This window comes from Haliaeetus albicilla, chromosome 20 (genome assembly GCF_947461875.1).
Source record: "Haliaeetus albicilla chromosome 20, bHalAlb1.1, whole genome shotgun sequence".
Classification (NCBI taxonomy): Eukaryota; Metazoa; Chordata; class Aves; order Accipitriformes; family Accipitridae; genus Haliaeetus; species Haliaeetus albicilla.
The window spans coordinates 11,095,065-11,122,480 of record NC_091502.1 but is presented as its reverse complement, the minus strand read 5'-3'; the positions used below and the strand labels follow the sequence as shown (position 1 = coordinate 11,122,480).

Below are 27,416 nucleotides of genomic sequence, written 5' to 3'. Positions count from 1 at the left end.
GGTTAAATTTAGTGGAGTTTTCTAGTTGACTTTCTTGCTTTTCAGCAAGGTGATCCAATGTAAAAACAAAAACTGCTTCCAATATTTAGAGGGCATCATGCTCTGTAACAAAAATTCTTCAAAAGTGGAGTTTACAGTAGACTAGAGAAATGCTTTCAGAATATTAGCTGTTATGAACAAAAGCAAAAAGAAAGAATGCACAACAGTTTGTGTAAAGATGAGAAAAAGAGTGAACTATAAAAACATATACAAATGAAAATGTATTTTCAAATGAGGGCAATATAATTCTGCTCAATATTAAAAAGAATTAAAGTTTGTTTCCAAGTTTCTCTTGAAAAGAAATTTTGAACAGTATATTAACTGTAAGTTAGGAAATTAAGTGGCATAGGCAAGTAAGAAGTATATATACAAAGCATTGGAAATAGTTTTAAAGTTTACATTGCCAGGCATTGCCACATTCAAAATTTCTAGCTGTTAACTGAGATTTTCATAAGGTTAATAGTGAAGTTATTTGGTTGATAACTGAAAAGATAGATGTATTACTGAAAAGAAAAAGCATGTTTCTTAATAACATCTTTATGATTAGGCTTCTATACTAAATAAACTTATTTTTAAGGTATTAATAGAGGGTAATTGTGAAAAGAGATATTGTTAGATTTTTGACAGAATACTTACAGTAGTCAATACAACAAATTTCAAAGCAAGAAAACTCTGTCACAGTGGAGCTTATTTTCATCAGTCCACTTGACTTAGGCAAGTTTGGTTTAATTAAATAATCTTATCCCTACCCTTCCACCCCCTTATCATGTTAATAACTTTCGTGCCATGGGCTCAGTTTTTCTGTCTCCTGAAATACACACTCTCAATTCCCTATAGAATCTAAATCAGCATTTGTCTCATTTCTTTTTTTTTTTTGAAACCTTTTATCCAGTATTTTCATAGATCTGCTCCCATCACAATTTTTCTTCTCTTAAAGAAAACCAGCAAAAGGTGAGTGATTGTTGTTTCAAAGAATTTTAATATGATGGGTATATGTATCTTCCCATTAATCATAAGCCACCTGTGGAGCAAGCTTCGTGTTTTTCCCTGCTTCCAACTCCACTTATTTTTGAAATCTCATATGAAAACATGTCATATCTCTCTGAGGTATTCTTAAACCCACAAAATTTATTCCATTTCAGTGATGAACCCCCACCGAGTCAGATGCTTGACCAATCAGATAAATATTGTGCAATTTCCTGATGCTCACCAATTTAAATAAGTAATTTACATACATAAATATTTTTTCTGAAGTGCATACATTGTGTGTTACAGGAATCTCACTTTGCCACTGAGGTGGACAAGATTACTGTAAGTATATTGGATTTATTGGAATCAGAATCTAAATTCTGATTCTTCAAAAGCCGTAAATATGACTTACAAGAAGGGATACTTGAGATGCAGTTTCGTGTGTTTCAAATAAATTTTTCCACATAGTAGTATCCCCAGCTAATTTTTTGGCTCAATGTTTAAGTGGTGTTTTGAATAACCCTGAACACTGGGAAAGGAGTGCTGGATTATATGAGCAAAGGCTCAGTACTGTTTGAACCCAGCTGTGCAGCATCTGCTGTTGAGCTTGTTAGCGTATGGATGTTTAGAAGCACAGACAGGTCAGATGGGCAGTTATCTACAACCTGTATAGGCATATCTTAAAGGAATCTTTTTTTCTTTACTGCTGTGAGTTAAATAAGAAACAGTACTACAATTATAAGTTTCAATGAGTGTCTGGCATTATCATTGATCATTGAAAATGTAAAGACAGAAAGTGTTTCTGGAAGTATATGTAATATATGTGCGCTCTACAATAAAAGCATTTGTTCCTTCAGAGAAGCAGTTTTTCAAGCTTTTATTGTCAGTTCATTTTTATCATGCTTCTCCAGTTCCTAGATCTTTTTTAGAGGATTTAGTACTTCTCCTAAACTTCTCTGAGAGAAAAATACAGGCCATAAACACAGGAGGAAAAATACTTCGAGAGGTCTTAGAAAGTTCTCATCAGTATAGGAAGCTCAGATGTTCAGTGAAGGGCCCTGGTACCCTATCTTGCCCTGTACCTCACATTATCATCTGTAGACTATGCCATGTGTAATCCAAAATTGTATCCAAAATAGCTGTTAGCTCTAAAGTATGCATAATAGAATAATTTGGCATGAAGCTCTTTGTTATATTTTTAATTAAATTTAATTATCTTGTAAACTAGAACTCAGATTATTAGTGAATTGTAATTGTCACAGAAATAAGTCCAAGTGTTTGTGTAATTGTTGATAGGTGAGTTTATTTCTGAAACAAGTTGGCAAATGGGAGGTAATTTAGAAATGAAAATTTAAAAGCAACTGAATAATTGCTATATGGGACTTGTTCCCATTCTTTCAAAGGAAGTTTTTGTAAATTGTGACAAGTACGTTTGAAGCTTCCTGCCCCCCCACACCACCCCCCCAAAATAAAAGCAAAAAAGGTAGCATCTAAAAGAAAACTTTCTGCTGCTTCTAGTTTTGTCCCCTTTTCATCCCCCAGGTCATGAGAAACATGCGAACACTGAAGAGGGTTTAGTGAAGGGCCACCAAGGTGATTAGAGTCTTGGGGAACGTGACCTGTGTAGAAATATTGATGGAGCTGGGTTTGTTAAACCTGAGGAGGGGAATCTGATCACAGTCTGCCTGAAAGGTAGCGGTAGAGAAGCTGTAGGTAGCTGTTTTCATGAGGGTACACAGGAACAGGGCAAAGGGCAACAGACTTGGGTTACTTCAGGGGGAATTCTGTCTCAATAGAACAATTCTTCACCATGAGAACAGTAAAACACTGGAATAAGTTGCCCAGAGGAGGGGAAATGGACTAGGCAGCTTGTGGTACTGCTAGTGATTTGTGGAGAATAATAGTCTTAGCTCCTCTAATCTGATCCATTCCTTGGAGAGAAGCAATGGTACTGTATTAATGGACTCAAGTTGAGGCAAGGGAGATTTAGCTTAGATATTAGGTAAATTTTTTTACTGAGAGGGTTGTCAAACATTGGAATGGGCTGCCCAGGGAGGTGGTTGAGTCACCATCCCTGGAGATATTAAAAAAGCGAGTGGACGGGATACTTCAGGACATGGTTTAGTGGGCATGGTTAATGGTTGGACTCGATGATCTTGAAGGTCTTTTCCAACCTAAATGATTCTATGATCCTATTAAGAAGGAAATGGGAAGGGAGGGCAATTCAGGAGAACGCGGTGCCTGAGCTTTTTCAGAGGAGGCATGTTGACAGATGGTTGGAGCGGAGGGGGAAGTACTGTGTAAATTTGAACGTAAGTATTGAGAAAGTTAGCTGAAAAGCTGAAGAAACCTGGGACAAAAAAGGGGTAAGTAAGGAGTGAAAAGGCAGTAGTATATGGGTTTGACATACACTTGGTATACTAAACAGTTTAAGTATCAAGTGTATTCATCATGCGTGATAAGGTTTGGATGGTGGGAGGACTGACAATGCAGGAGGTATTATACACCTCTAGGTGCTGAAGGTAGTGTAGTGTGGATAGTCTTGGATAATCTTGTCTGGTAGTGTGAATAGCCCTGGGTTACTGAAGCAAGAGAACTCTGAAAGCAATGGAGGAAGAAGGGTACATCAGGACATTCTTGAATGTTTTGTAGTTTAAATCCCCTGAAGAGGCTGGTGCCTCAAGACTGTTGTCTTAAATACTTGAGAGAAGAAGAGAAAGAAAAAAAAAAAAGTGAATTGTTTGGAGCATGTGTTACCACAGTTACTTGGTCATAAAATGGGCCATATAAACTCAGAGAGATAAAAGTCAATAACCTTTCTCCAAGTTGACCAAATTTTTTTGTTATTTTTCATTCTTTCAGGGAAGTGGGTTGTCTAAGTAGATGGATATTTCATTTGCCTTGGTAATCCATCAAAACAACATTGTGGTTGCTTTTCTTTTTCAGTATCATCATTTTCTCCAGAGAGGAAAGTTAGTTCTGTCCTTAGATTGTTCTGGATCACTCCATTAGCTGACTACTGCAATTGTCAACAAAATTTCTGTCTTAAGATGTTTTCTTCACTTTAGTCTATAAATGAAATTGAGGGCATCTCTGAAGTGTGACTGTCTTGTTTGATGTCTCTGTCAGATTACATTTTGCAGTATGATCTGGAAATTGTCAGAAAACCTGAATGTGTGCTTTAGTATGATATTAGTTTGTTTAGACCAATTATTACTGCTGCCAATACCTGTTTTTATATAGTGCTTAGATATCTGTAGAAGACAACCACTTTATAGAGAAGGGTTAATACCCTTATCCCTGGTTTAAGATGGGGAGCACCACTGAAGAAAAGGAAAGTTCCTTGCCCATAGTCACTCACAGAGTCAGTGGCAGAGCTAGGCTTAGAATCTGCATCTTCTTTAAGCAATTATTCAGTGATGGGTTCTTAAAAGTAGTGTGGTATTAGGAGGGGAGACTGTTTTGAATTAAATAAGACTAGTATTTTCTTTCTCATAAGAACATTGCATAACATATGAAAAATTTCGTCCCGATATGTGGAATTGTCTCTATCCAGATTTTTGTTATCCCTACTAAAGAAAATAGATTGCTTTCTGCCATTGTCTGTTTAGCCAGCTGTAAGCCCTATTGGACAGATTGCATGGTATGCTGATTAATGATATAGGCTGTGGGTGATTAGCCAACTGTGTAATGAGGTCCATAGCTTCCAGTGTATTACAGAAATGCCATTGATCAATACAACCACATAGTCTGTAGTATCTTCTGCAAAGTGAATTTAGACTAGTGGGGAAAAGTGGTATAGCCCCTGAATAGTTGCTGCAGAGCTACACAGCTGTGCTTGTTTTTAGAGGAGGATTAAATTTAATCTAAGGATTTGAAGGTTTGGTGGTTTGGGTTTTTTTTACTTTCGTATATTTCTTACTGTGATTATGGGCATCTCCCTACCCCCATTTTTCTTGCAGAATAAATCCAAAAGACTTAATATGCATGTGATAAATTTGGGAGATTGTATTTCTACATGTGCTTAAAGTGTTTCTTTTATATCCCACCATCCAAGGGCAGGAGGCAGAATAGCTTGATGAATTCTGACAAACAGCATGCTGTTTTATAAAATGTTACTAGATCAAGCTGTCAGATGTCAGAGACTGTATATGCTACTTTTGTAGCTGAATATACATTTTATTTATATATAATCAGCACTGGTTAAATAATTTCCTTTTTTAGAGAATGCTGAAAATACATAATATGTTTATGACTTTCATTTCACATTTTTAATGCAGTAATTCTGCTATAGGAATGGGTTTTTTCATACTGTGTCCTGAACAATCACCAGCATCGCTGCTTCGAGGCTATATAAATTCAGATTGTAGAGCAGAGTTGGTTCCTAATTTTTTTTTCTTATGAGTTTTTTCTACAGCAATGACATGAGGTAATTCATTTACTTATTATTACTATTCTATTAAAATTTCTGTAAATATCTCTTTCTAATTTATAGGTAGTAGCTCAATTCCAAATTTCTTTCACATCATGAAGCGGCAGTTTACTGAAACAGAGTGGGATGTAATCAAGTCTATGAGTAATGAATGGATGCAGCTGGATATGTTTCATCGGCACTGGGTAGTACCTTTTTTCCTATTTAAAGACTGCAGTGCTATAAACTGCACGTTCTCTTTTGATATATTTTGTTATTATTTTCATTATGGTAAAACTGTATACTTTTTATAGTTACATGTTCATGTGGAGATAATATTTTAATTGGTTTTATATTTTAGTGATTTTTTTTAACATCAGAATAATTTTGAGAACCATAGTACAGCTCACATTTCTAGAAGGATTTATGATTAGTTTTAAACACATAACCCAAACAAGGTGCCACCTGGTAATTCCAGTTGCATGTTCATTATAATGCAGCAAGTTAGGCTAGGTATTTAACAATGCTGATTAACTTTTTCTCTTGATAATTGCATCAGTCTACCCTCACATTTACAATAGTATAAGTCTTAAATTTATTTGGTCTACAGTGTCTGCTTAGAAGTAATGTTTATAGAACAGTTTGAAAACAGCCAGTATTAATAAAATGCATTTATTCTGTGTTTCAGGCCTTAAAGGAAAGCTTCTTAAAGGCTATTGGAGTCGGAATTGGCTTTAACTTGCAAAGAATTGAATTTAATGTGTCCCCATTGCAACTGGAAATAGGGAAGGTGTATAAGGAGACAAAAATGCTTCTGGATGGAGATAAAGAAGAAGAGTGGACATTTGAGGTAAGAACTATTCAAATTCATTTTTTCAATAATAGTATATGGGTATACTATGGGATAAACAGTCTCAACACTATGGTTGCATTGCACATGTGATTTTTTTTAATTGCAGCTTCACACCTTTATTCTGTATAACCACATTGAACATACATCAGTCAAAACTTAGGATATAAATCCACGGCATTTTAAAGTACTTTTGATGATTGCAAAAACACCCCATAGATTTATTCATTATAATGTTTTTTAATTTTTTCTGTTCCTAGGGTATATTTCTTGCACTCTATGAAATTCATCCTAGGGTGTGCAGGAAGTTCACTTGAAGCATTTTCAGACCTGACTTCTGAACAGTGTCTAAGATTTTAAAGTTCTTCATCAGTTGGTCTAGAATGGGACTAGCAATTAACTAACCCCATTAGTTAGTGTTTATGTTAAATATTTGAAATGGAGGAGGTGTCTTCAGCTCCTTTGGGTTTCTTACTTCTTGTCCATAAAAGCTGGTAGAAACGTGCTTTTGTGGGTTTGAAGTTACAGTGTGCTAATTGGCTGCTGTCTGTGGGAATGGAGAGATGCAAAAAACTTGCCTTTGCTTGACTGGAACGTTAGTTTAGGCTTAATCTTCTGGGTGTTGAGTGTGGGGGTTTTGTTTGTTTTTCCTTCTTGAAAGTTATTGAGACTTATCACTAACATATCTATCTTGTTAGATTTGGTAGGAAATGATCAAAAGCATCTAATGGAGTTTGAAGGGTGTATAGAGAAAGAACTGATGAGGACATGGTTTAGTGGTGGACTTGGTAGTGTTAGGTTAATGATTGGACTTCATGATCTGAAGACTCTTTTCCAACCTAAATGATTCTATGATTCTATGCAATGATCTCAAATTATTTAATTACCCAGAGAAACCAAGCTTTAAAAAAAAAAAAAAAAAAAAAAAAATCACAATACTATTTCTCTGCACCCCAGAGGCATTTTCATTCAACCACTTAAAACAAAGGAGAAATGCAAAGACATTGACTTTAAAATTGTCTGTAAAGGACACCTTGTTCCAGTCTGCCGCAAATTTGTGCAGCTGGTGTATAGCTGACTAGCAATTCAAAGAATACATACTTTGCAATTTCACAAAACAGTCAACTGCACTTTTCAGTAAGAGTATTCAGTTTCCAATATGCATTTACATTTTGAAAATATGTACATTGCTGGAGACAACTGTTCCAGTAGATCTTCTCTAAATGACAAATTTCTGCTGTATGCTCATTTTGTGTAGTGTACAAACTACATGTATGGTACACACGTAGTAAAAAAGAATTAATGGACTAGTAAGATTTAACTTGTAGCATAAGTTGACCTCTTCACAGTTTATTCCTATCAGCATTTCTAGCCACATTTGGTTTTAGTGTTATTTTAAAAGTCTACCCATACTAAATCAGCCCTCTTACTGGTATTGCCATACTCTCTAGGGACTGAGTATGTAATGAAGTTCACTAGCTGGAGTTATAGACTGGCAAAAGAAAGTCTTGGGAAAGACTATGATGCATCTGGTAATAGAATGCTTTCTGTATTAATACTAACAGTGTACCACTGTCAAGGAAGCATCTACCTCTTCCGATTGACTTCTGGAACTCCTATTTTTGGTATTTGATATGCCTGTGGTTGGTTGAATAAAACAGCCTGAAGATGATGATGTAGACAGCTCCCTGTATTACTTAAATGCTTTATAATTATTTGATTTTTTCCTTATTACTTAGTAATTACTGCTAGAAGTTCAATTTAATTTTTGTCTGAGGAACGTGTCCCCTTCCATGCTTGCCCTCCTGCTTCCCAAGAGCACAGCCTTATAACAATGCAGACTGTAGTACTTTAAAGAAAGGATTTGTTATCAAGTTTCATTTAAATACAAGCTCAATTGGGATATAATTTCATTTAAATATCAACATTTATCAAAATGAAATTGGAAAAAAACAACTAGTTTTTCATTTACCAATCCCCAGCGTAAAATTAAGCATCTCTTTCCTTTTTTGTCTTCTCCCAAGTTTCTTTTAATTTTGTGCCCATTTTCGTACTTACAAAAGTCTTTTTTCCTTTCCTTATTTGCCCTTGAGCCAAACTCTTGAAACGACCTGTTAACTGAAAACACTAATTTTGAGAAATCTGGAAGAGTCACCCCAGAGGGGTCATTAAGAATCACCTGTAAGACTGCATATTACTGGTATAGTATTTTCCTAGTGTTTCCTGCTGTGCTGAGTTTGCTTGAGTGAACATTTTCTATCAAATAAAAAAAATACAATAACCTCACTTCTATTTTTCAGATCTGCCTATATCTTTGTGATAGGAGATGATCAAAGAGAGCAAGGCTGTTTAAAACCCAATTATCACATATTTTGGATTGTCTTGTTTAAAAGAGAATCTAACTTACCAAAAACAGAAAAGAGAAATAAAGGGGATTTTACCCATTTAAAATATTCTGAAATGTCCTTCAGAAAGTATCATGTAATGTGAAAAAAAGCAACTTAAAAGCATAAAGACTAGAAAAAGATCTACCATCTTATTACACTTGTCGTGACAAAAAGGTCAAGTGAAGTACTAGTGAATCAGAGCAACTCAAAGCTGGCACTGTTCAGATACCCTGTAACTGTTCACAAGAGCAAAGTCCATTCATATTGGAGATATATTTTCTGTGAACATTAAAAAAAAAAATTCTGTTATTTTGTTGTAAATACCAAATGAACTACCTTGTTGTGTAATTGCTGTCCCTTTACCAAGGGTTTAGTTGGGGGGTTTTTTTTGGTTTGGTTTTTTTCCTCAAAGTGTCTTTCCCCTCCTCTGCTCCTCAGACATTTTTGAGGTTAGACAGAAGGCAGTAGCTCAGAAACAGCCTGTTTGATTTTGATGGAACGGTTTAGCTTTAGGCACTTGTTTTCATACAGTACTCTAGAGGTTGCTACTCAGATTCCCTCCAACTATTTTGGAAGGAGTAGGAGAAAAAATACAGTAAAACTTCATTTAAAACCATAACTTTAATTTTAAGGTATGTCTGCTATGTGTGTTAAGTATGCTTTATTCACATAGGCAGTGCACACTTCACTCATTTTAAAAAGGTAAATTTGTTTAGTAATAATTAAAAGTTTACAAGCCCAGTGAAAAGTGATACAGTATTTGTGTCAGGGTGTTAATTTAGGATGGAGTCATTATTCTGATGATTATTATGAGTAATTCTATATGCTCCATTTACTTCCTTTGAAGAAAATAAACTTACAGAATGAAGTACTAATTAATTTTAATAAAGTGAAAGAAGTTGATTGATAACAATTATGGCAAGTTTTATAATTTAAAGAGGTAAGAATAAGTTTATAATATATACATATAATCTCTGTAGCAGATCTGATAGGTGGAAAAAAAATCCTAATTACTGATTTGCAAAATGGGAAGTGTATTCGTGATTCTTTCCTTATTGGTCCCAGTTTTGTACAGTTAGTCAGGAAGAATGACTAGATAGCACTTATTGGCATCTATATTGAAGAAAAATCTTACATGAGATATAAGACACTTCTGTTTTGGTCCCTACCTCAATTTTATAAACTGGTTGTATCCAAAGGAAGCACCCAATTTATCCTAAACCTTATTCAGCGATTAAGAATCATCTGGCATCACTGCTGCTACACAAATAATTGTTTGCCTTTTTTCACAACAAATATTTGCTTGTTTTCTCTATAAGCAAGCACATTACTTCCAGAATATGAATTTCAAACTGAGATTACCTGAGTCAATTTGAAATACATTTAGTAATTGGTGTTGATGTGCAGCTGTAATGGAGTCTTTCATCCTCAGTAAAAGAAGTTAATCCTTTTTGTATTGTCAGGAATAAATAGGAATGAAAACTTCTAAGACTAGCTAATCCAACTGGATTCATACAGGAATCGGTTCTGCTGGCTGGGAAGGTACAGTTTCCTCATAACCTGTCTGTTGTTGAGGGAATCCAGAATGATTTGAATCCCAAACACATCATTTTGCTGAGACTTTAAAATGAGTTCATTGTAAGTTTCAGTGTGCCTGTAGCTTGAACAGCTCTAGTAACACTTTTGTTTTTCTCTGCGCAGAACCAATTTTGATCCATTATATGTTTTCTGGTTTATAGAGAAGAATCTTAACAAAACAAAGGCAAAGGAATTCCTCCTTTACCTCAGAGGAAATCCTGTACAGTTGTCCTCTTTCTCTTTTTGTTTAATCATCTATTTCAAAAGTTGGATTTATTTAATAAGCCGGTATAGCAGTATCTCCAGATGAATAGGGGAGCAAGCTGATTTGCTGTTTTTTATGGTTTCTGTATGTTTCATTAACTCCATACCTTAAAGTTTTTGCTGGCCACTAGTAGGATCTCCTTCCCTTCTGCATTTGTTTTGGATTTACATTTCTCTGAAGCAGCAAAGATAAGATGAAGGGCATAGTTTGTTATGTTTTATTGTAAGATGCTGAAACCTCTTTTGTGGTCACAGAGGATATGTGAAGTAAACGAGTTGGAACCTTCTGAATTCGTTATCCATTGGGCAGGGTCTCTGGAGGGGAATGGTCCCTATTATCTAAAGAGTAAATGCAGCTTTGAGCTGACAAAAAATTATTTAATTAACAATATGTAAAAGATTTTATCTATAATATGTTTATGGTTGCACAAACAAGAAGTAATGCATAAATTCACTTCACGAAAAGAAATTTCTGTGCATTTAGCTTAAAGCTGTAACACAGTTGTTGGCAGACTTCTGACTACAGATATAGGCCACTGCTGAATGGCCTGTGCTCTGTCCCCTGTTCTCATCAGTCTTTAACCTCTTGAACGTGCAAAGAATGAAGAAGGGGGAAATGAAGTGATGAAAAACTGGATGTAGTCATTTTTCTCTCTAGACAAATACAAAACACTGCCACCCTAGAACTATATAAATTGTTTAGCAAGACTTGATCAAACATCTAATTTTCATAGTCTTTTTTATTTTTGAGGAAGTTATAGAAATGTGTGTCGTGTACAAATGGTTAGATTTCGTCAAACTTGAGGTAGCATTCTTTATGCTTGACTTATTTTCAATCTTGTACACTAGTAATGGAATGCAAAACCTAGTAAAATACTTTGTAGTACTTATACCTATAGCTCTTGCAGTCGTGGGAAATACGCCTTACACTGCAGATTTGTTAGTGCTTCTCAAGTGCATGAAATATTTCTCCTAATCTAGACAGAATTTAAATAGTCATTTTCTTACTGGTGCTTTGCAGAAAGGTAAAACAACGAGAGCTTGATGTTTTGTTTTTAAGTAGGTGAGAGTGACGAACTTCACTGCTGAATCTGTCAAATAAGGACAGTTTTGGTGCTGAAGAGATCAAAGTAAAAACAGTTCTACTCCCAGACCAGCCCCTATCTGCCAAGACACGCACATCTTTGCCAGTAGAGTCCCCCAGTCTTATAGTTGTACTGCTGCTACACATGGCTAGAGCAGCTGCTGTCTTGGCTGAGCTGGATTGAGTAGATCTGAGCTGAGCATCTTGGACTCTTTTTTTTTTTTTTTTTTTTTTTTTTAATATACAAGGCTGTTTGGGAATCACAAAAATGGTATCCTTGTAACCAAAATCTTTGAAAATCCTATCTAGTAGATGAACTGTAGAGAAGCCTAATGCAGACTGACAGCATTGTTTTAAAAGACATTTTGCTTAGATTAAAAGGAAAATAAAGAAGCAACCAACAACCTGTCAGAGGAAATAGGATATCATGATGCTTTCTTTATACTATAATATAGTGCAGTTAGAGTATTTCCCAAGGAAGTGGAAATTGGAGGTTCAATCATACCTCCCAGGAGAATATCCAGACTACTAGGTGATTTTCAGATTAATGGTGATACATAAATTGTTCATTTTTCTAGGTAAAATTCTTGTTATTCTTGATTTCCATTTCAGAAAGTTTGGGAAATAATGTGAAAATTTGGGAGTAAAGAAACAAGGAAAACATTATTTCTCCCCCCCTATATATATTAAAAAAAAAAAAGCCAACAGGATTACGATTTGACTACCAAATAAACATTTTTCAGAAACCGTATATAAGGTGTTTTTTTCCGAAATGAATTGTTTAGGATGAATTCTTAGTCTTTCTAGGGGAAAACAGTTTTAAACAAAACTATTAAGTAGATAAACAATATTACTAAATGTATATTTATATATCTAAAAGTGTTTTTGGAGGAAGATTGGTTCATATTTACACAGAGCAATGCTCAGACTGCTATGTCAGAAATTTGAAGTTGTGATCTTACATGCTGTCTGAAGCCAAGAGTGAGAGAATCACTGGTTTAAGTTTACACTTATATCATTGTTTTTCAGAATACCTCCCAGAAGTTCACAGTTGATCTCATTGGAAAACAGATAGCTAAGATTGGTTACATGGCTTATGACTTAGAAGGGACTGGTAAAGGAATGCTAAGGTCACAAACTTGAATATAAATATCTAGAAATGGGTGAGATGATGGTGACCTATAGTAACCAGTTCAGCCCTGCTAACTTTTTAATGTATCTGCATCCTTGAGCTCTCCAACAAAACTGCTAAAAAGGACTGTTGCTTTTTGAATGTCATTGTTTTAAAGTATTTTAAATGATGTTCTGCTATTGTTCTAAACCATGTTCTAAGCATTTATATAGTCTTTGCTGGAAACAGTAAAGAAAATGCATTTACATTGCCATTTTTCATCTTTACTAGGAAACTCGGTTAGATGACAATCATCATGTTGCAGTGGCTCTCGGCAAACAGGAGGGATTTGGACAGAAGCATTCTGATGTAAGAAATTATGAAACGTTTTCAGGTCTTGGTAACTAATCACTTGAACATAAACTTGGTCTGATGCTGTAGCTAAAAGTGTGTTATCTCAGATGTAGGGCCAAGAAGAAAGATTATCTTAACCACAGTATTAACCAGATTGTTACTGAACTGTTACCTCTAGTTCTGTTGTGACTATTTCAGGAAAGGTCTGGGAAGGAAAAATGGTTTCAGAGGACAGCAACAGACAATGTCAAATTTGGAATGTATGTGTTACAGTGTTCAGTGTGTTCATTCAGGAGAAGATTAAGTGATTTTTGTCACAGCCTGCTAGTACTCGTGGGAAAGATGGTTTTCACAGAGGGAAATGGAGACAGTTGAACCAATCTGGACTGTTAAACTAGTATGGCATCTCACCAAGTTGATTTTAATCAGGAACTGTCAGTGCATGTATCCCAGAGCAGATCCATCTCTCAAACACCATTATGACAAGATAACCCTTGAGACACAAGCAACAACAACCAACAGATGGGAAGAACAGCAGTGTTAGTCTTCATTCCATGTGGTGTCTATATTGAGAGAAGCAACAAAGCTACTTAAAAGCTTTTCAGGTTTTTCTGTGTAATTTAACAAAGACTTGGGTCATGCAAATAGCAATAAAAGTCAAATTTCAGGCAGACTGGCAAGTTGTAGCTGAAATAGCCAGACAGTCAGCAAAGGAAAGTGTGACAAATTGCCAGGTTTGTCTGTGGTGGTGTAGTTGCTCACAAGAAAATGGGTTAGTTGTTTTCTGTTATTTAGATATAAAGATTCTGCCAGGAACTGGAAAAAAAATAATTAGTATATGAATGGATAAAACGATGAAAGTGGTCATGCACACATCTATCACGGTCATAAAGTCTGAGTCTGTGTTCATGGATAATGCAGAGAGGCAGACCTTTTGACTAGTATTGGTTAAATTAAAAAAAGAGGTTTAAACCACCTTTGAGGATTTACTGTGTTAAATCAGTGCTCAAATACTCTTTAAGAAAATATGTGCATTCTGTTTGATAGGTTGTACTTAAGTTCCCAGTGGGGCTACATATCATCCTTCCTACAGGAGTACTGATAAATGTCAGTCTGAAGTGAAAAGAAGGTTGCTATTATTTTTAAAGACAATTACCTAAGTATTCTACAAAAGTCCAGGATTTTTAAGTATTGACCTTCACCATCACTGTCACACACCTTAAAATTATCATAGAAAGAATAGGCATGGTATCAAGAGTTACAATGAAAAGTCTTTGAATCAAGAGAAGTCTCAAAGGCATACTTGTCCACTGATTAAATTTGTGATGACCTAAATTTCATTAGCTCAATTCACTGAAAAAAGGTCATTTTAAATAGGACAAGTGAGCATTCTGTGACTCCCTGTCCTGGTTTCAGCTGGGATAGAGTTAATTGTCTTCCTAGTAGCTGGTACCGTGCTATGTTTTGAGTTAGGTATGAGAAGAATGTTGGTAACACTGATGTTTTCAGTTGTTGCTAAGTAGTGTTTAGTCTAAAGTCAAGGATTTTTCAGCTTCTCATGCCCAGCCAGCGGGAAAGCTGGAGGGGCACAAGAAGTTGGCACAGGACACAGCCAGGGCAGCTGACCCAAAGTGGCCAACAGTGTATTCCATACCATGTGACGTCCCATCTAGTATAGAAACTGGAGGGACTGGGGGTGGAGGGATCGCCGCTCGGGGACTAGCTGGGTGTTGGTCAGCGGGTGGTGAGCAATTGCACTGCACATCATTTGTACATTCCAATCCTTTTATTATTGCTGTTGTCATTTTATCAGTGTTATCATTATCATTATTAGTTTCTTCTTTTCTGTTCTATTAAACCGTTCGTATCTCAACCCATGAGTTTTACTACTTTTCCCGATTTTCTCCCCCATTCCACTGGGTAGAGGGGGCAGTGAGTGAGCAGCTCGTTGGTGCTTAGTTGCTGGCTGGGGTTAAATCACGACACTCCCCAATATGGAAATGAAGTGAAAATTTCTGTACTATTGCATTGTGCCTTTTCAGGACTCCTTCTAACAGGAATGTGGAGGAAATGAAAGTGGCCTTCTCTCTAACAGAACTGTAAAAAAGGATTCTATGTATTGCTAGATGCGTTGAGAGGAAAAGGTGTTCTTCATCTTAATTTAAGAAAATTAAGTGTGTAGACATTATGCAATTGCTTCAGGATGTCAGTGCTTGTTTCTGTTCCCTCTCCGCTATCACAGGAGTAATTCATTATGTCCTGTTTGCAGAACATGTACTTTCAGTTAACTTTCTTCCCAACCTGATAGCAAGTACCTACAAGTCACAGGAAAGACCAATTGTTACTTTGAAGTACTGTAATTTAAATTCTCTAGAGTCAAAACTCTTAACAAAATGTCTGCTAGTGATTGCTATATGCTTGAAGAGACAGAACATTTATCTGCACCGTTACCTAGATCTAGACAGTTATCTGAGGCAGATTTCAATGAAAGATGGCTGAGTTTATAATTCTTTATAATTCCTATGTGGGCTATAAAATATCTTTTCATCTATCACTTGCTAAATTTCACAGGACTTGTGATGAATTCAGTCAGAGCACACCTGTCTTCAGACAAGCATGTGCTGAAGTTCAAATGAGATCTGTTAACAGTCTTCTTAGCTCTGAGGCTTAGTTCATACTTAGTATGCATCTGTGATGTCACTCGCATGGCTCTAGGCACAGTTCCTGCAGCTTTACCTCATCTCCAAAATGCCAGATGAACAGGAATGTCTCAATACCATGTCCCTTGTGCAAGGATATAAAGTGACAGGCAGCTTAATTAACTTTTGCTTTCAGTCTGCATTGGGCAACTTTGAGTTTTGCTGTGCTGTTACAACAAACACGAATCATTTTGTTGTCTCTCCATTTATTCCTAACAGTAGCTTACTGCTCAAATGCTGAAGCAGAGAATAGATATTTTTTCTCTTTTACCTATTTACTAACCTACCTTCATTGATGTGACAGGAAGGGATAACAGAATCTACAAAAAGGGCCTCAGATGGGGCCACCTCCAGCGCTTGCGTGTAAGCAAGCAAGTACCTACAAGGCACCATTATGGACAAATACCCCAAACCCTCTCCAGGAACTCAGCATGCTGGGGTGCCTCTCTAAAGTGCCTATACACTGGTGCACACAGTATGGGGAATAAACATGATGAGTTAAGAGATCTGTGTGCAGTTGCAGGGCTACAGTCTTGTTGGCATCATGGAGATGTGTTGGGATGGCTCCTATGGCTGGAGTGTTGCGATTAAGGGGTACAGAAAAGATAGGCAGGGAAGATGCAGAGGGTGAGTTGCCACTTACGTGAGAAAGCAGCTGGAGTGCATGGAGCTCTTCCTGGGGATGGATGAGGAGCCAGCTAAGAGTTTATGGGTTAGGTTTAAAGAGAGGACAGGTCAAGGTGACTTTATAGTGAGTGTCTGCTGTATGCCACCTGACCAGAAAGAACAAGTGGATGAGGTCTTCTACAGACAGATAGGAGCAGCCTCATGTTCACAGGCCCTGGTCATCATGGGGTGTTGAGGATTTCTTGGCTGAGCGAGGACATGTGAGCAATCCAGCCTTTAGGTGGAACGAAGCATAAGCATACAAAGTGCTGAAGCGGACAAGGACACTGTGTCCTTGTACGCTGGGAAAAGGAAGATAAGAGCCTGACAAACAACTCCTGGATGCGGAAGAACAAGATAAGCAACCACAAGACGCCTTGTGAAGAAGCTTGAGCAGCCAATGAAAGGATAAGATAGCGCCGCATGAAATGAGATATTGTACCAATCAGAGCATTGTATAAGGTGCGTGCATAAGCGCATAGGGTATATAACTGTGCTGAAAGTTGTAGTAAATGGACTTCACTTGATCACATTGGTCTGTGTGCAATGCCCCTGTGGATCCTCTGCCGCAATGGGGGACTTCAAGCACCCCAGTATCTGCTGGTGCGACAACACAGCAGGACATAAGCAATCCAGGAAGTTCCTGGAGTCCATTGATGACAACTTCCTTCTCCAGATGATAGAGGAGCCAATGAGGAAAGGCATTGTGCTGGACCTCCTACTCACCAACAAGGAGGGGCTTGTTGGGGATGTGAAGGTCAAAGGCAGCCTTGGCTGCAGTGAGCATGAGATTGTGGAGTTCAGGATCCTTGGGGCAGGGAGGAGACCTCACAACCCTGGACTTGGGGAGACCAGACTTTGGCCTCCTGAAAGATTTTCTAGGAAGAGTCCTGTGGGATAAGGTGCTGGAGCATGTCCAAAGGTGAGCAAGAAAGCTACAGCACAAGTCTTATGAGGAGTGGCTGAAGGAACTGGGGTTGTTTACTCTGGAGAAAAGGAGGCTGAGAGGAGACCTTATTGCTCTCTACAACTGCCTGAAAGGAGGTTGTAGCGAGGTGGGGGTCAGTCTCTTCTCCCAAGTAACAAGTGGTAAGATGAGAGGAAATGGCCTCAAGTTGTGCCAGGGAAGGTTTAGATTGGATATTAGAAAAAATTTCTTCACCGAAAGGGCTATCACGCATTGGAACAGGCTGCCTAGAGAATTGGTGGAGTCACCATCCCTGGAGGTATTGAAAAGACGTGTAGATGTGGCACTTAGGGACATGGTTTAGTGGTGCACTTGGCAGTGTTAGGTTAATGATTGGACTCGATGATCTTAAAGGTCCTTTCCAACCTAAATGATTCTATGGTAAAGCCTCAGAGGGAAGCAGGGCCCAAGAAAGCTGCTTAATATTCAAGGATCACCTCCTCCAAGCTCAAAAGAGTTCCATCCCAATGAATATGAAGTCGGGAAAAAATGCCAGGAGGCCTGTGTGGATAGACAAAGAGCTTCTAGCCAAACTCAAACACAAAAAGGCAGCATACAGAGGATGGGTAACCTGTGTGGAATACAGAAACATTGTCTGAGCATCCAGGGACAAAGTTAGGAAAGCTAAAGCCCAGATGGAATTGAATCTGACCAGGGATGTCCAAGGCAACAAGAAGAGCATCTATAAGTGCATAGGAAACAAAGGGAAAATGTGAACCCTTTGCTCGATGAGACAGAGGCCCTGAGTACCAGGACGTGGAAAAGGCTGAGGTGCTGAGTGCTACCTTTGCTTCAGTCTTTATTAGCAGGACTGGCCTTCAGGAATCCCAGGTCCCAGAGACCAGAGGGGAGGGAGCAAGGAAGTTGTATGTACCCCTGTTGGAAGAGGAACAGGTCAGGGAATACTTAAGTAAACTGGACGTACATAAGTCCTTGAGCCCTTATGGGATGCAGCCACAGTGCTGAGGGAGCTGGCAGATGCCATTGTGAGGCCACTTTCAATAATCTTTGGTTGATCATGGTGACTGGGAGAAGTGCCTGGAGACTGGAGGAAAGCAAATGTCACTATCTTCAAGGAGGACCCAAGGAATTACAGGCCTGTCATCTTGATGTCTGGAAAGGTGGCAGAGCAGCTAATTCTGGAAACCATTTCCAGGCACATCAAGGACAAAGGAAATCATCAGGACTAGTTAGCATAGCTTCACCAAGAGCAAGTCATGCTTGACCAGCTTGGTAAACTTCTAGAATGAAATGACTGGCCTGCTAGAGGAGGGGAGAGCAGTGGATATTGTCTACCTGGACTTCAGTACCTTCTACCTCTGACACTGTCTCTCATAAGATCCTCCTAGAGAAACTGTTGATGCACGTACTGGATAAGCAGGCAGTGAGGTGCACTGAAAACTGGCTGAATGGTTGGGCCCAGAGTGTGGTGATCAGTGTCACAAAGTCTGGTTGGAGGCCAGTAGCGCTGTTCCGCAGGGGTCAAACCTAGGTCCAGTCCCATTTAACGTCTTCATTAATGATCTGTATGATGGGTCAGTGTACCCTCAGTAAGTTTGCTGGTGATGCAAACCTGGGAGGAGTGGCTGATATGCCAGGGGGTCACGCTGCCATCCAGAGAGACCTTGACAGGTTGGAGAAGTGGGCCAACAGGAACCTCATGAAGTTTAACAAAGAGAAGTGCAAAGTCCTGAACCTGCTGAGAAACAACCCAAGGCACCAGTATATGCAGATGGCCACCCAGCTGGAAAGCAGCTTTGCAGAAAAGGCATAGGGGGTCCTAGTGGACACCAGGTTGAACATGAACCAGCAATGACCCTTTGCAGCAAAGAAGGCTAATGGTATCCTGGGCTGCATTAAAGTATTAGCAGCAGGTCAAGAAAGGTGATTCTTCCCCTTTACTCAGCATTGGTGAGGCCACATCTGGAGAACCATGTCCAGTTCTGGGCTCCTCAGTATGAGAGACATGGACATACTGGAGAGAGTCTAGCGAAGAGCCACAAATATGATGAAGGGACTGGAGCATCTCTCCTGTGAGGAAGGGTTGAGAGAGCTGGGACTGTTCAGCCTGGAGAAGAGAAAGCTCAGTGGGATCTTAGTAATGTATCTAAATACCTGAAGGGAGGGTGCAAATTGGACAGCCAGGCTCTTTTCATTGGTGCCTGGTTACAGGAGCAGAGGCAGCGGACACAAGCTGAAACACAGGAGGGTCCCTCTGGACATTAGGAAACACTTTTTTTTCTACTGTGAGGATGACCAAGATTACCCAGGGAGGTTGTAGAGTCTCTGTCCTTGGTGAAACTCGAAAGGTATTTGGATGTGGTCCTGGGCAACTGGCTCTAGGTGGCTGTGCTTGAGCAGGGGGTTTGGGCAAGAGGACCTCCAGAGGTCCCTTCCAGTCTCAGCCTTTCTGTGATTACCAGACATGAGTATTCACTCCCCAAGCAGTTAACAGTACCTTAGCCAGCATCAGAAACATGTCAATTTGTGTGATGTATGGAATAACCCCACTGCAGAGTAGGCCTGCTGAATTCTGTCAAATATTAAATATTAAGAATATGTTGCTTGAGCAAATGCCGAACTTAGATCAGCTATATTCATGTTCGATTCATACAGCTGTACTATTTGTCCTGCTGTTTGGAAAGAGTTATACTTACAGATAGCATACAGCAGGTTGCACAGTAACATGTGCTCAAAAAAACAAACCTTTTTTTAATTTGAAATGTGATTTTTTTTTCTTGAAGTGATGGAACTAATGCAGAGACCATGACACGCTCACCTCCAGTATCTCACTCTGTACTTAATCTGGATTTAACACTGGGAATAGTGGGTTGATTGTGACCACTTTTGCCCTGAAATAGCATGAGTTTGAGAGAGCAAACACAACTCCAGTGATTGCTGGTATTGAAAAGAGTATGAACAGGCACACCTCTAGTGGAATAAATCCTCATGCTACCATCTCAAATAATCTTGTCTGCTGGAGAATGAAGTACAGTTTGTTTGTTGGTGGGTTTTTTTCTTCCTTCTTTTCTGGACTTAAACACTCATTATATGGTATTTGCAGCATTCTCTATCCCTCATTCTTTCCCTTTTCTGCACTGAGTTTCAAAGAAAAAATTGCTTTTTCTGTGTGGTCTGTTACATGTTTCTGTTAGTTACTGTATAGCCTAAATTAGGGATAGTGACATTTGTCTCAACTGGAATATTTTCTTTCTGCTTCAGTGGGCAATGTGTAGTTTAAACTGGACGGGGAATACTGCAGGAAGAAAATGGAGATTTATTGATTCATGTAATACTAATACGTATTTTTCCTTAGGTATGTTCCATGGAGCCTAACCAACCACAGTTTATAGTACTGACTTTTGAAGATTTAGTTGCATCGGGTATTCCAGTCACACCTGAGGATTCTGCATATTGGGATAATTTTTGTTCTAAGCAGGAGAGTCCAGTGACACAGAATTCACATTCAAGATCAGAATGCTTATAAGAAAAAGAAAATTGTCAAAGTTTTTATGCTCATACTCTACATAATTCAGCATGTGGGAATAAGTGCACATGTGTAAATAAAACATGCCTTTCCTTATTTAAACTAACAGTATGATTTTCACCTTTTTAAAATTGACATTCTTTATCAATATCTTAAGGAAGATGCGTGTTTCCTCACTGAAGGAATTCTGAGTGAAAAGTCTAAGCTGGCCGCATGCTTTTTTGCTTTTCCATGCCTGTGGTTCTTACACTTCAGTAATGACCCATGCTAGGAACAGGGAGCAGAGCTACAATAATGTTGTCGATTAGTCAACAAGTGTTTAATATATAAAAATGTGTTTCAATACTTCATTTATGCTGAAGCTTAAATTATGATGCTGCCTTTTCTCTTACAAAAATAATAGGTTTACTCTCGGGTGGCTGAATAAAGCCAGAAGAATTGGTACAAATCTTTTTGCTGTTGCTGTGTGGTGCAAGTGTTTGTACAACACTTTGTGTAATAGCAGAACGAAGAAGTCTGAATCTTAGTATCCTGGAACTACATCAGTGCAAAACTAGTTTGAGGCAGGGAATTATAAGTATTTCATATCCTTTTCACTTACAATCTTTGTTAATTAAAGCTTCCTGTATGTAACTTAGGAATTAATTTTTAACAGTTCTTTTCGTATTTTTTCCCTCAGCAACAGATATGAGCCAAACAGCAGTTCAGTTTTCCTAGACTTGCATTTACATCTGTACTGTCCTAGACACTAAGTTATGAGGGGCAGGGGGGGGGGGGGGTAGGGGCGACAAACAAAAAAAACCTATTTACATTTTTCCAAATAGGCTTGTAACATCTGAAGACAGAATATTTTATTGTCTTACAGTGAATTAAAATTTCTGGAGATCTGTAGATCTTGAGTGTACCTTTAGAGTATTTGTATTCTTTTTCAAAACAAATCCTATTTTGTGCCATTACCTCTCACTTTTTCTAGAAGTCATAGATCTGTCATGGTCCATCTAAATGTAAGGACATGTACTGAACAGAACGAGTCATACTGAATGGAATGATTTTCACAACTGAAAAGAGTTCATTTCTGTCCTACAGTTAAACATAGATCTTCAGTGACTTCAGGTTTGCGTACAACTTGGCTGCACCCTGTATTCTGACTAAAGGAGAGTCTACATGTACTGTAACCATTGAAACCATGCCTTATTACAAAGATAAAGAAAAGGTTTAGAGAGAGAAGGGTATGAGTTCTGCAATATCATACAAGCTTTTGGAATTTTGTTGCAGATAATTCTGAATTCAAATATGCTGTTAAACTTTCCTACTTCTACCAGTTCTGATTAATATTTTCGTTTCGATTTCAATGACTCTCTCATCTTGCATGCTAATCATAGTTTTTGGTGTTTTGCTTTTTTCCTCCAAAACTGCAAATCAGTGAAGCAGCAGCTCTTCTCTCCAGACTCCACAGGGGTTAAATTAGATGTTCAGTAACTTCAAAGCTGAAGTTAACAGATATATGGAGTAATTTATATACAAATTGTAAGTCAAGTATTCCAGACTGTTTTTTTTAAATGAAATGCAACTTGAGAGAAATAGTTGGCACTCCATCGAGGCCAGAAAAGGCTATTCAGTGGGTATATAATGGTAACACTTACTGGTGTAGGATATTTTTAACTGATTCAGTTGACTCTGTCTTATTCTGTTCTACCTGAAGTGTACTGTAATCCCAGATTGGCAAGCACATGAAGGTGCTTAAGAGCTGAGATAACTAGAAGCATTGCCAAGCTGAAAGAAAGGACTTGTTCTGCCACAGTTTTAGGAAGTCTGCTGAATAAGGAGGCCTGTTCAGAGTATGAGAGGCTGGAGAGTACTGAGCTCCATGGCTGGCTGGCTGTTAACTGGTACAGTACATACCAATCCTCACCAGTCACTGAGGACCCCATCAATTGCAGCTGTACCAGCCAGTTAAAATTGCCAACTTTTTTGCTGGGACAGTGAAATGAACTGCAAATATGGGGTGAGATGAATAGGAAATTTTCAGATCTGGCGATATTTCTGGGGATAAAGGAATTCATTTTGTATTAGAGATGAGTTATTTTTGCCTAGTGACAGTGTCTCAAAACCTAATTTTTCTCTCATTGGAAAGAGTTTAAAAAGTTCTACTGAAATTATTTATAATATTGTTCTTGCATGTATGTAGAGGACAAACCAGTTCTGTTAAATTAGAAAATTACACTTGGATTGCTTGCCAGGAATATGATAATTTTCAGGTCTATATCTAATTAGAAAGGTTAGAAAAACAAAGGAGTTTGTTTTGGTTAGCTTTCCATGAAACAAAAGCATAGTTTCTAACAGACCAGACAGAATCATCTAGAAGATTGCAGTTCCTCATGTTATGATTTTTTCCATGTCTTTGATTTACACTGAGCTATTTGAAAAAAAAGGTTAATTTTTTTTTTTTAACCTTAGGTAGCAGTAAGGTTAGGTGATGGTAGTGCCTTGTGAGGAGCTGCTTGAGTCAGGTGGTTTAGTGTCAGTGCAAACAGACAGAATTTTTACACTTGGTTTTACCACTGTGGAAAAGAGCAGCTGCATAGTTATAGCATTATCAGCTAAAAGCATGCTGCTAAAAGGCCAGCAAGACACTCTGACTCTTTATGAATGTGAATGATCCTTCTTAAAGTCATCAGAATTTTTTTCTGGGCATCTGTGTACTGCAGAGGCATGTATTGAAATAAGTGTTGCCAGTGTGTACAGATGAGTTATGTAATCTCACAGCTCTAAGATATTTTTTTATTATTTCACACACTTTTTAATTTATTATACTTTCCCTTATATGAAAAACTGAGCCCTGTATCCATACATGGCCGTAACACTGGCTTCCTTGCATTTCCTCAGAATACAGTCTTAATGTCCATAGTGTTGCTGCTGTTTTTAGAAATACTGGTCCAGCACAGCTCCAGCTTCCCTCACTAATTGATGTTGTTGGCCCAGTCCAGTGCAGATGAGCTGATCTTTGCTGGTCTCCCATCACTCTTCTATCTGCAACAAATTTCCCAGTTATGTCTAGAAGTCCTCTGCCCTTCAGGTTCCTTCTCTAGAGCTCCATTCCTTTATCCATTTTGTTTTCTATATACTGCCCAAGACATGACTGTACCACATGCCTGGATTCTAAAGAGTAAGAAGCTGCAGAAACACAAGCTCTGCTCCACGTGAGCCTTTCCCAGCAGGGACTGTGACTAGGTAGTCTTTTTCCCTATGGAACAGGATTCAGCAGCCTCCCTGTTACTCAAGTACAGATTCAGATCCTAGATCAGATCTGCTGCCCTAGACTGCAGATCAATGCAGTGTTTCTGAGGAGTAGCTATTCATAGTCTGACCTAAAAAATTTTTTAAATGTTTTAAAAAGTTCCGGTCTTCAGTGAACAGATTGTCAAAAGTGAATAAATGTGTCTTAGTTTGGATATATTGTCATGTTTAAACCTTTGTTTATCCTGCATAAAAATTCTTAGAGTGGTTAGGAATTTCAGAGGATAAAACTGTTCAAGACAATTTGCAGCTGTGTGACGAGAGACCAGTGCCATTTGATGTGAAAATCTGTAACTTTGAAAAGTGGATCATAGGAATTCACTCTTAGCCTTTCACAAAGTCTGTACACCTATGCAAGATACATATTTTAACTATATTATGGGATCAAATGCACTGATGTTAATCAAATGTACTTATCTTAGACAAGAAATCATAGATGTAGCAGCAAAAGTAGTGTAAATATGGTTGTAAACTATATGTTCTTGTAAACATTCAGGCAGCAGCTGACTGCAATAAAACCATGACCTACAAAGAAAATCCAGATAGGAAGTAAAAGATAGCTATTCAAGTGAGCATAGACTGTCTCTTTGTTGGAGCTTTACAAGATTATAGTGCTACATTCTACAAGGATGGTAAATGGTGCTTGGGCACAATTGATATAACCAAGTCTAAAACAGTGATTTAGATTTTCCTCCTTAACTGCTGCCTAATTCTGCAGGTGGCTGGACATGCTAATTTGCGCTTCATGTTCCTCCAGAATATGGATATTTTGGATTGCTCTACATTATGTAGAAAATGTAAGCATGAAAGTAAATTCTGACTTCTCAAAAGAGCCAACATTTTAAAAGGTTTTTTGTTGGTTTTTTTTTTTCAAAAAGTCACTTTTTGTAAAATGTTATTTTCTTGTGCTGTATGTAGTTTTTTGTGGCCAGATACTGTGTATGACTAATATTTCTGATAAGATTGAGTTTAATTTCTTTCTTGAAATAAAAAGTGGGTTATTTTATGTTTGTGCTCTGATTTTGTGTTGTCTATTTATGGTTCTACCTTTCTCAGTTATTTTTTTTATCTCACTATTATTTAGATCCAGACATAGGTGGGATTACTGAAACAGTTGCCTGTAGCGTTCGCTACATATCAAGGTGCTGCGACTAGATCACTGGTCGGCCCAGACCAGGGAAAGAGACAGATAACACACACAGTGTGAGCGTCAACTTCTGCTTTTTATTGCGCAGTTAATTCCTTTTATACTAACAAGGGTAGGCGGGATTACAGATATGTCACAGGAGCTGTGACTAACCCTCCATCTTTCCGTGACATCGCGAGATCTTCCGAACGCCATACCCTACAGTTGCCTAACACTCCTTTGTTATTTTTGAAACAATTTATGGGAACTCAGAGCTGTATACTCTTAGTGACATCCTATAGATGAATCGTGAAACAAAGGTCTGGACCAGCTGTCCACTCTCTGGCATTTTTATAAGACTAGGTGTGTTCAGGTCTGTCTTCCGTGACAAAGACACTCCCTGGTTTCTTCCTGCAATTTTAATTTAACAATGTGTAACCTAGTTTCTTGACATAACTATGACATAATGTTTGTGTATTCTATGTTAGAGTGAGTGCCTCCTCATTTGGTCTAAATTGCAATAGTGTGGGGTTTAATGCTTGTAGGACGATATGTATTTTCAAATGCAAGGCTACACTGTTGCATAGTGTTACTTAAGGAAATTTCTGAAGAATTTTTTTTGGAACTATGTTGTAGAACACAAAGGTTCTTTATGTTGTAGTAGGAGCTTATTCACACAGAAAAAGCACTTTTGCTTGCACAAGGGTTTTCTTTAAAACCCTTGAAAAATTGTTTTGGATTTATAAGGGATGTAAACAGTAAGAAAATGGGTTTTTGAGTTGAAATGCATCTTTGATCCTCCAACATCTAGAGGTACCTAGACACCTTTATTTCTACTTTACAAAGCAGTGAAAAAGCACTCTCATACTTCAGAGTGTTAGAGAAGCTGCCCAGCATCCCGCCATATAAAGATGTATTCTTCATAGTGCAAATAGAAAAGTATCTGCAATAAATGTGTATAATCTGTTAGGAAATAGTTTGCATCACTACTAACAACTGAATAGTTGAATTTGAATACATTTTAAAGCTGCCTTTTTATGTTTTCAGTGGCTATCAGCCCAACAAGAGAAGGAATGGCTTGGGTTGGGGCATGGTGTCTAGATGTTGTCACATCCAACTTGCTCTATGTATAACTAATGAAGTCTAATTCTTCAAACTGAACTAGGTGGGAGTTTCTGATGATTAAAGGTTTTATCCAGTGGCTATTACAAAACATATGAGCAGCCATGGTAACAGGATACAAAACCCCAAACTTTTTATTCTCCTGCCAAAATCTTATTCAAGTGCTAATTTCAAACTTTCATTTCTTGTTTCTTGGTTGCTAGGAATTTTACTGAGTAGTAACCCTGCCTATATGAGCCTATAACCTGCTGATCAAATTTGTTTCTGAAAAGGGGATACATTTTTCTTATGCTGAGGAGGATTCTGAAGGAGTTTCTACCCTTTAATCAAAGTTTTAATCCTCTGAATAAAGAATTTTAAGTCATTTCTTTGCAGATGTGTTCAAGGCAAGTGCACTACCTACCAATCTGCCACAAAAAAAAAAGGTATAGGTCCTACTGAAGGCAAGCATTTTTTTTGAAGTTCCAAGCTTAGAAATGCTGTGTGTTAAATGTACTTAAAAGGTTTGCCAGACTGCTTGTCAGATATGTACTAGGGATTTAGGGGTGCCTGTTGAACATCTTGAGCAGGCTTAGGGCAGGAAGCGAACACCGAGGTTCCCAGCATAAGCAAGGTGCAATGGCAGACCTGTATGCGATACCAGAGCTTGGAAGGACTGATGGAGCTTTAGGAAATGGTAACGTTCTCATGAATGGCAAAGTTCTAAAGGACTTGGATGTGGTTTTCTTCAGGTTTGTATTTTTAGGTTTTGATAGCTGTGTTGTAGATGTATAAATGTCTCACTTTGGATTTGATTATTATCCCGTTAAGTTACTCAGGCATTTAAGTCTAGTCAGATGCTCCACAAGGGCACTGAGATTTTGATTGTGTCAGGATTTGAGGACTTAGCTGAGTGTGAAGCACCTGAATAAGCAGGGGCATCAATTCCATCCTGTTTCTGCGTGTGTCGGTATGCCTTGTGCTGTGCCCTTGGTACCACAGGACCTCTAATGCACCTGCCTGAGG

General features: G+C 38.1%; 1 protein-coding gene across 4 annotated transcripts in view; it reads left to right on the top strand.

Annotated features, from left to right (window-relative positions):
• AASDHPPT (aminoadipate-semialdehyde dehydrogenase-phosphopantetheinyl transferase) overlaps positions 1-27,416 on the top strand; it is a 68,126-nt gene that overhangs the window by 15,452 nt on the left and 25,258 nt on the right. For 3 of the 4 annotated variants that reach the window (XM_069808281.1, XM_069808282.1, XM_069808283.1), the window contains exons 3-5: positions 5,504-5,625; positions 6,108-6,269; positions 12,985-13,062. In XM_069808281.1, the coding sequence (XP_069664382.1) occupies positions 5,504-5,625; positions 6,108-6,269; positions 12,985-13,062 (362 nt within the window). Of the gene's footprint in view, positions 1-5,503; positions 5,626-6,107; positions 6,270-12,984; positions 13,063-20,695; positions 25,184-27,416 lie in introns of those variants that run through there. The other variant, XM_069808280.1, reaches the window with a different exon arrangement.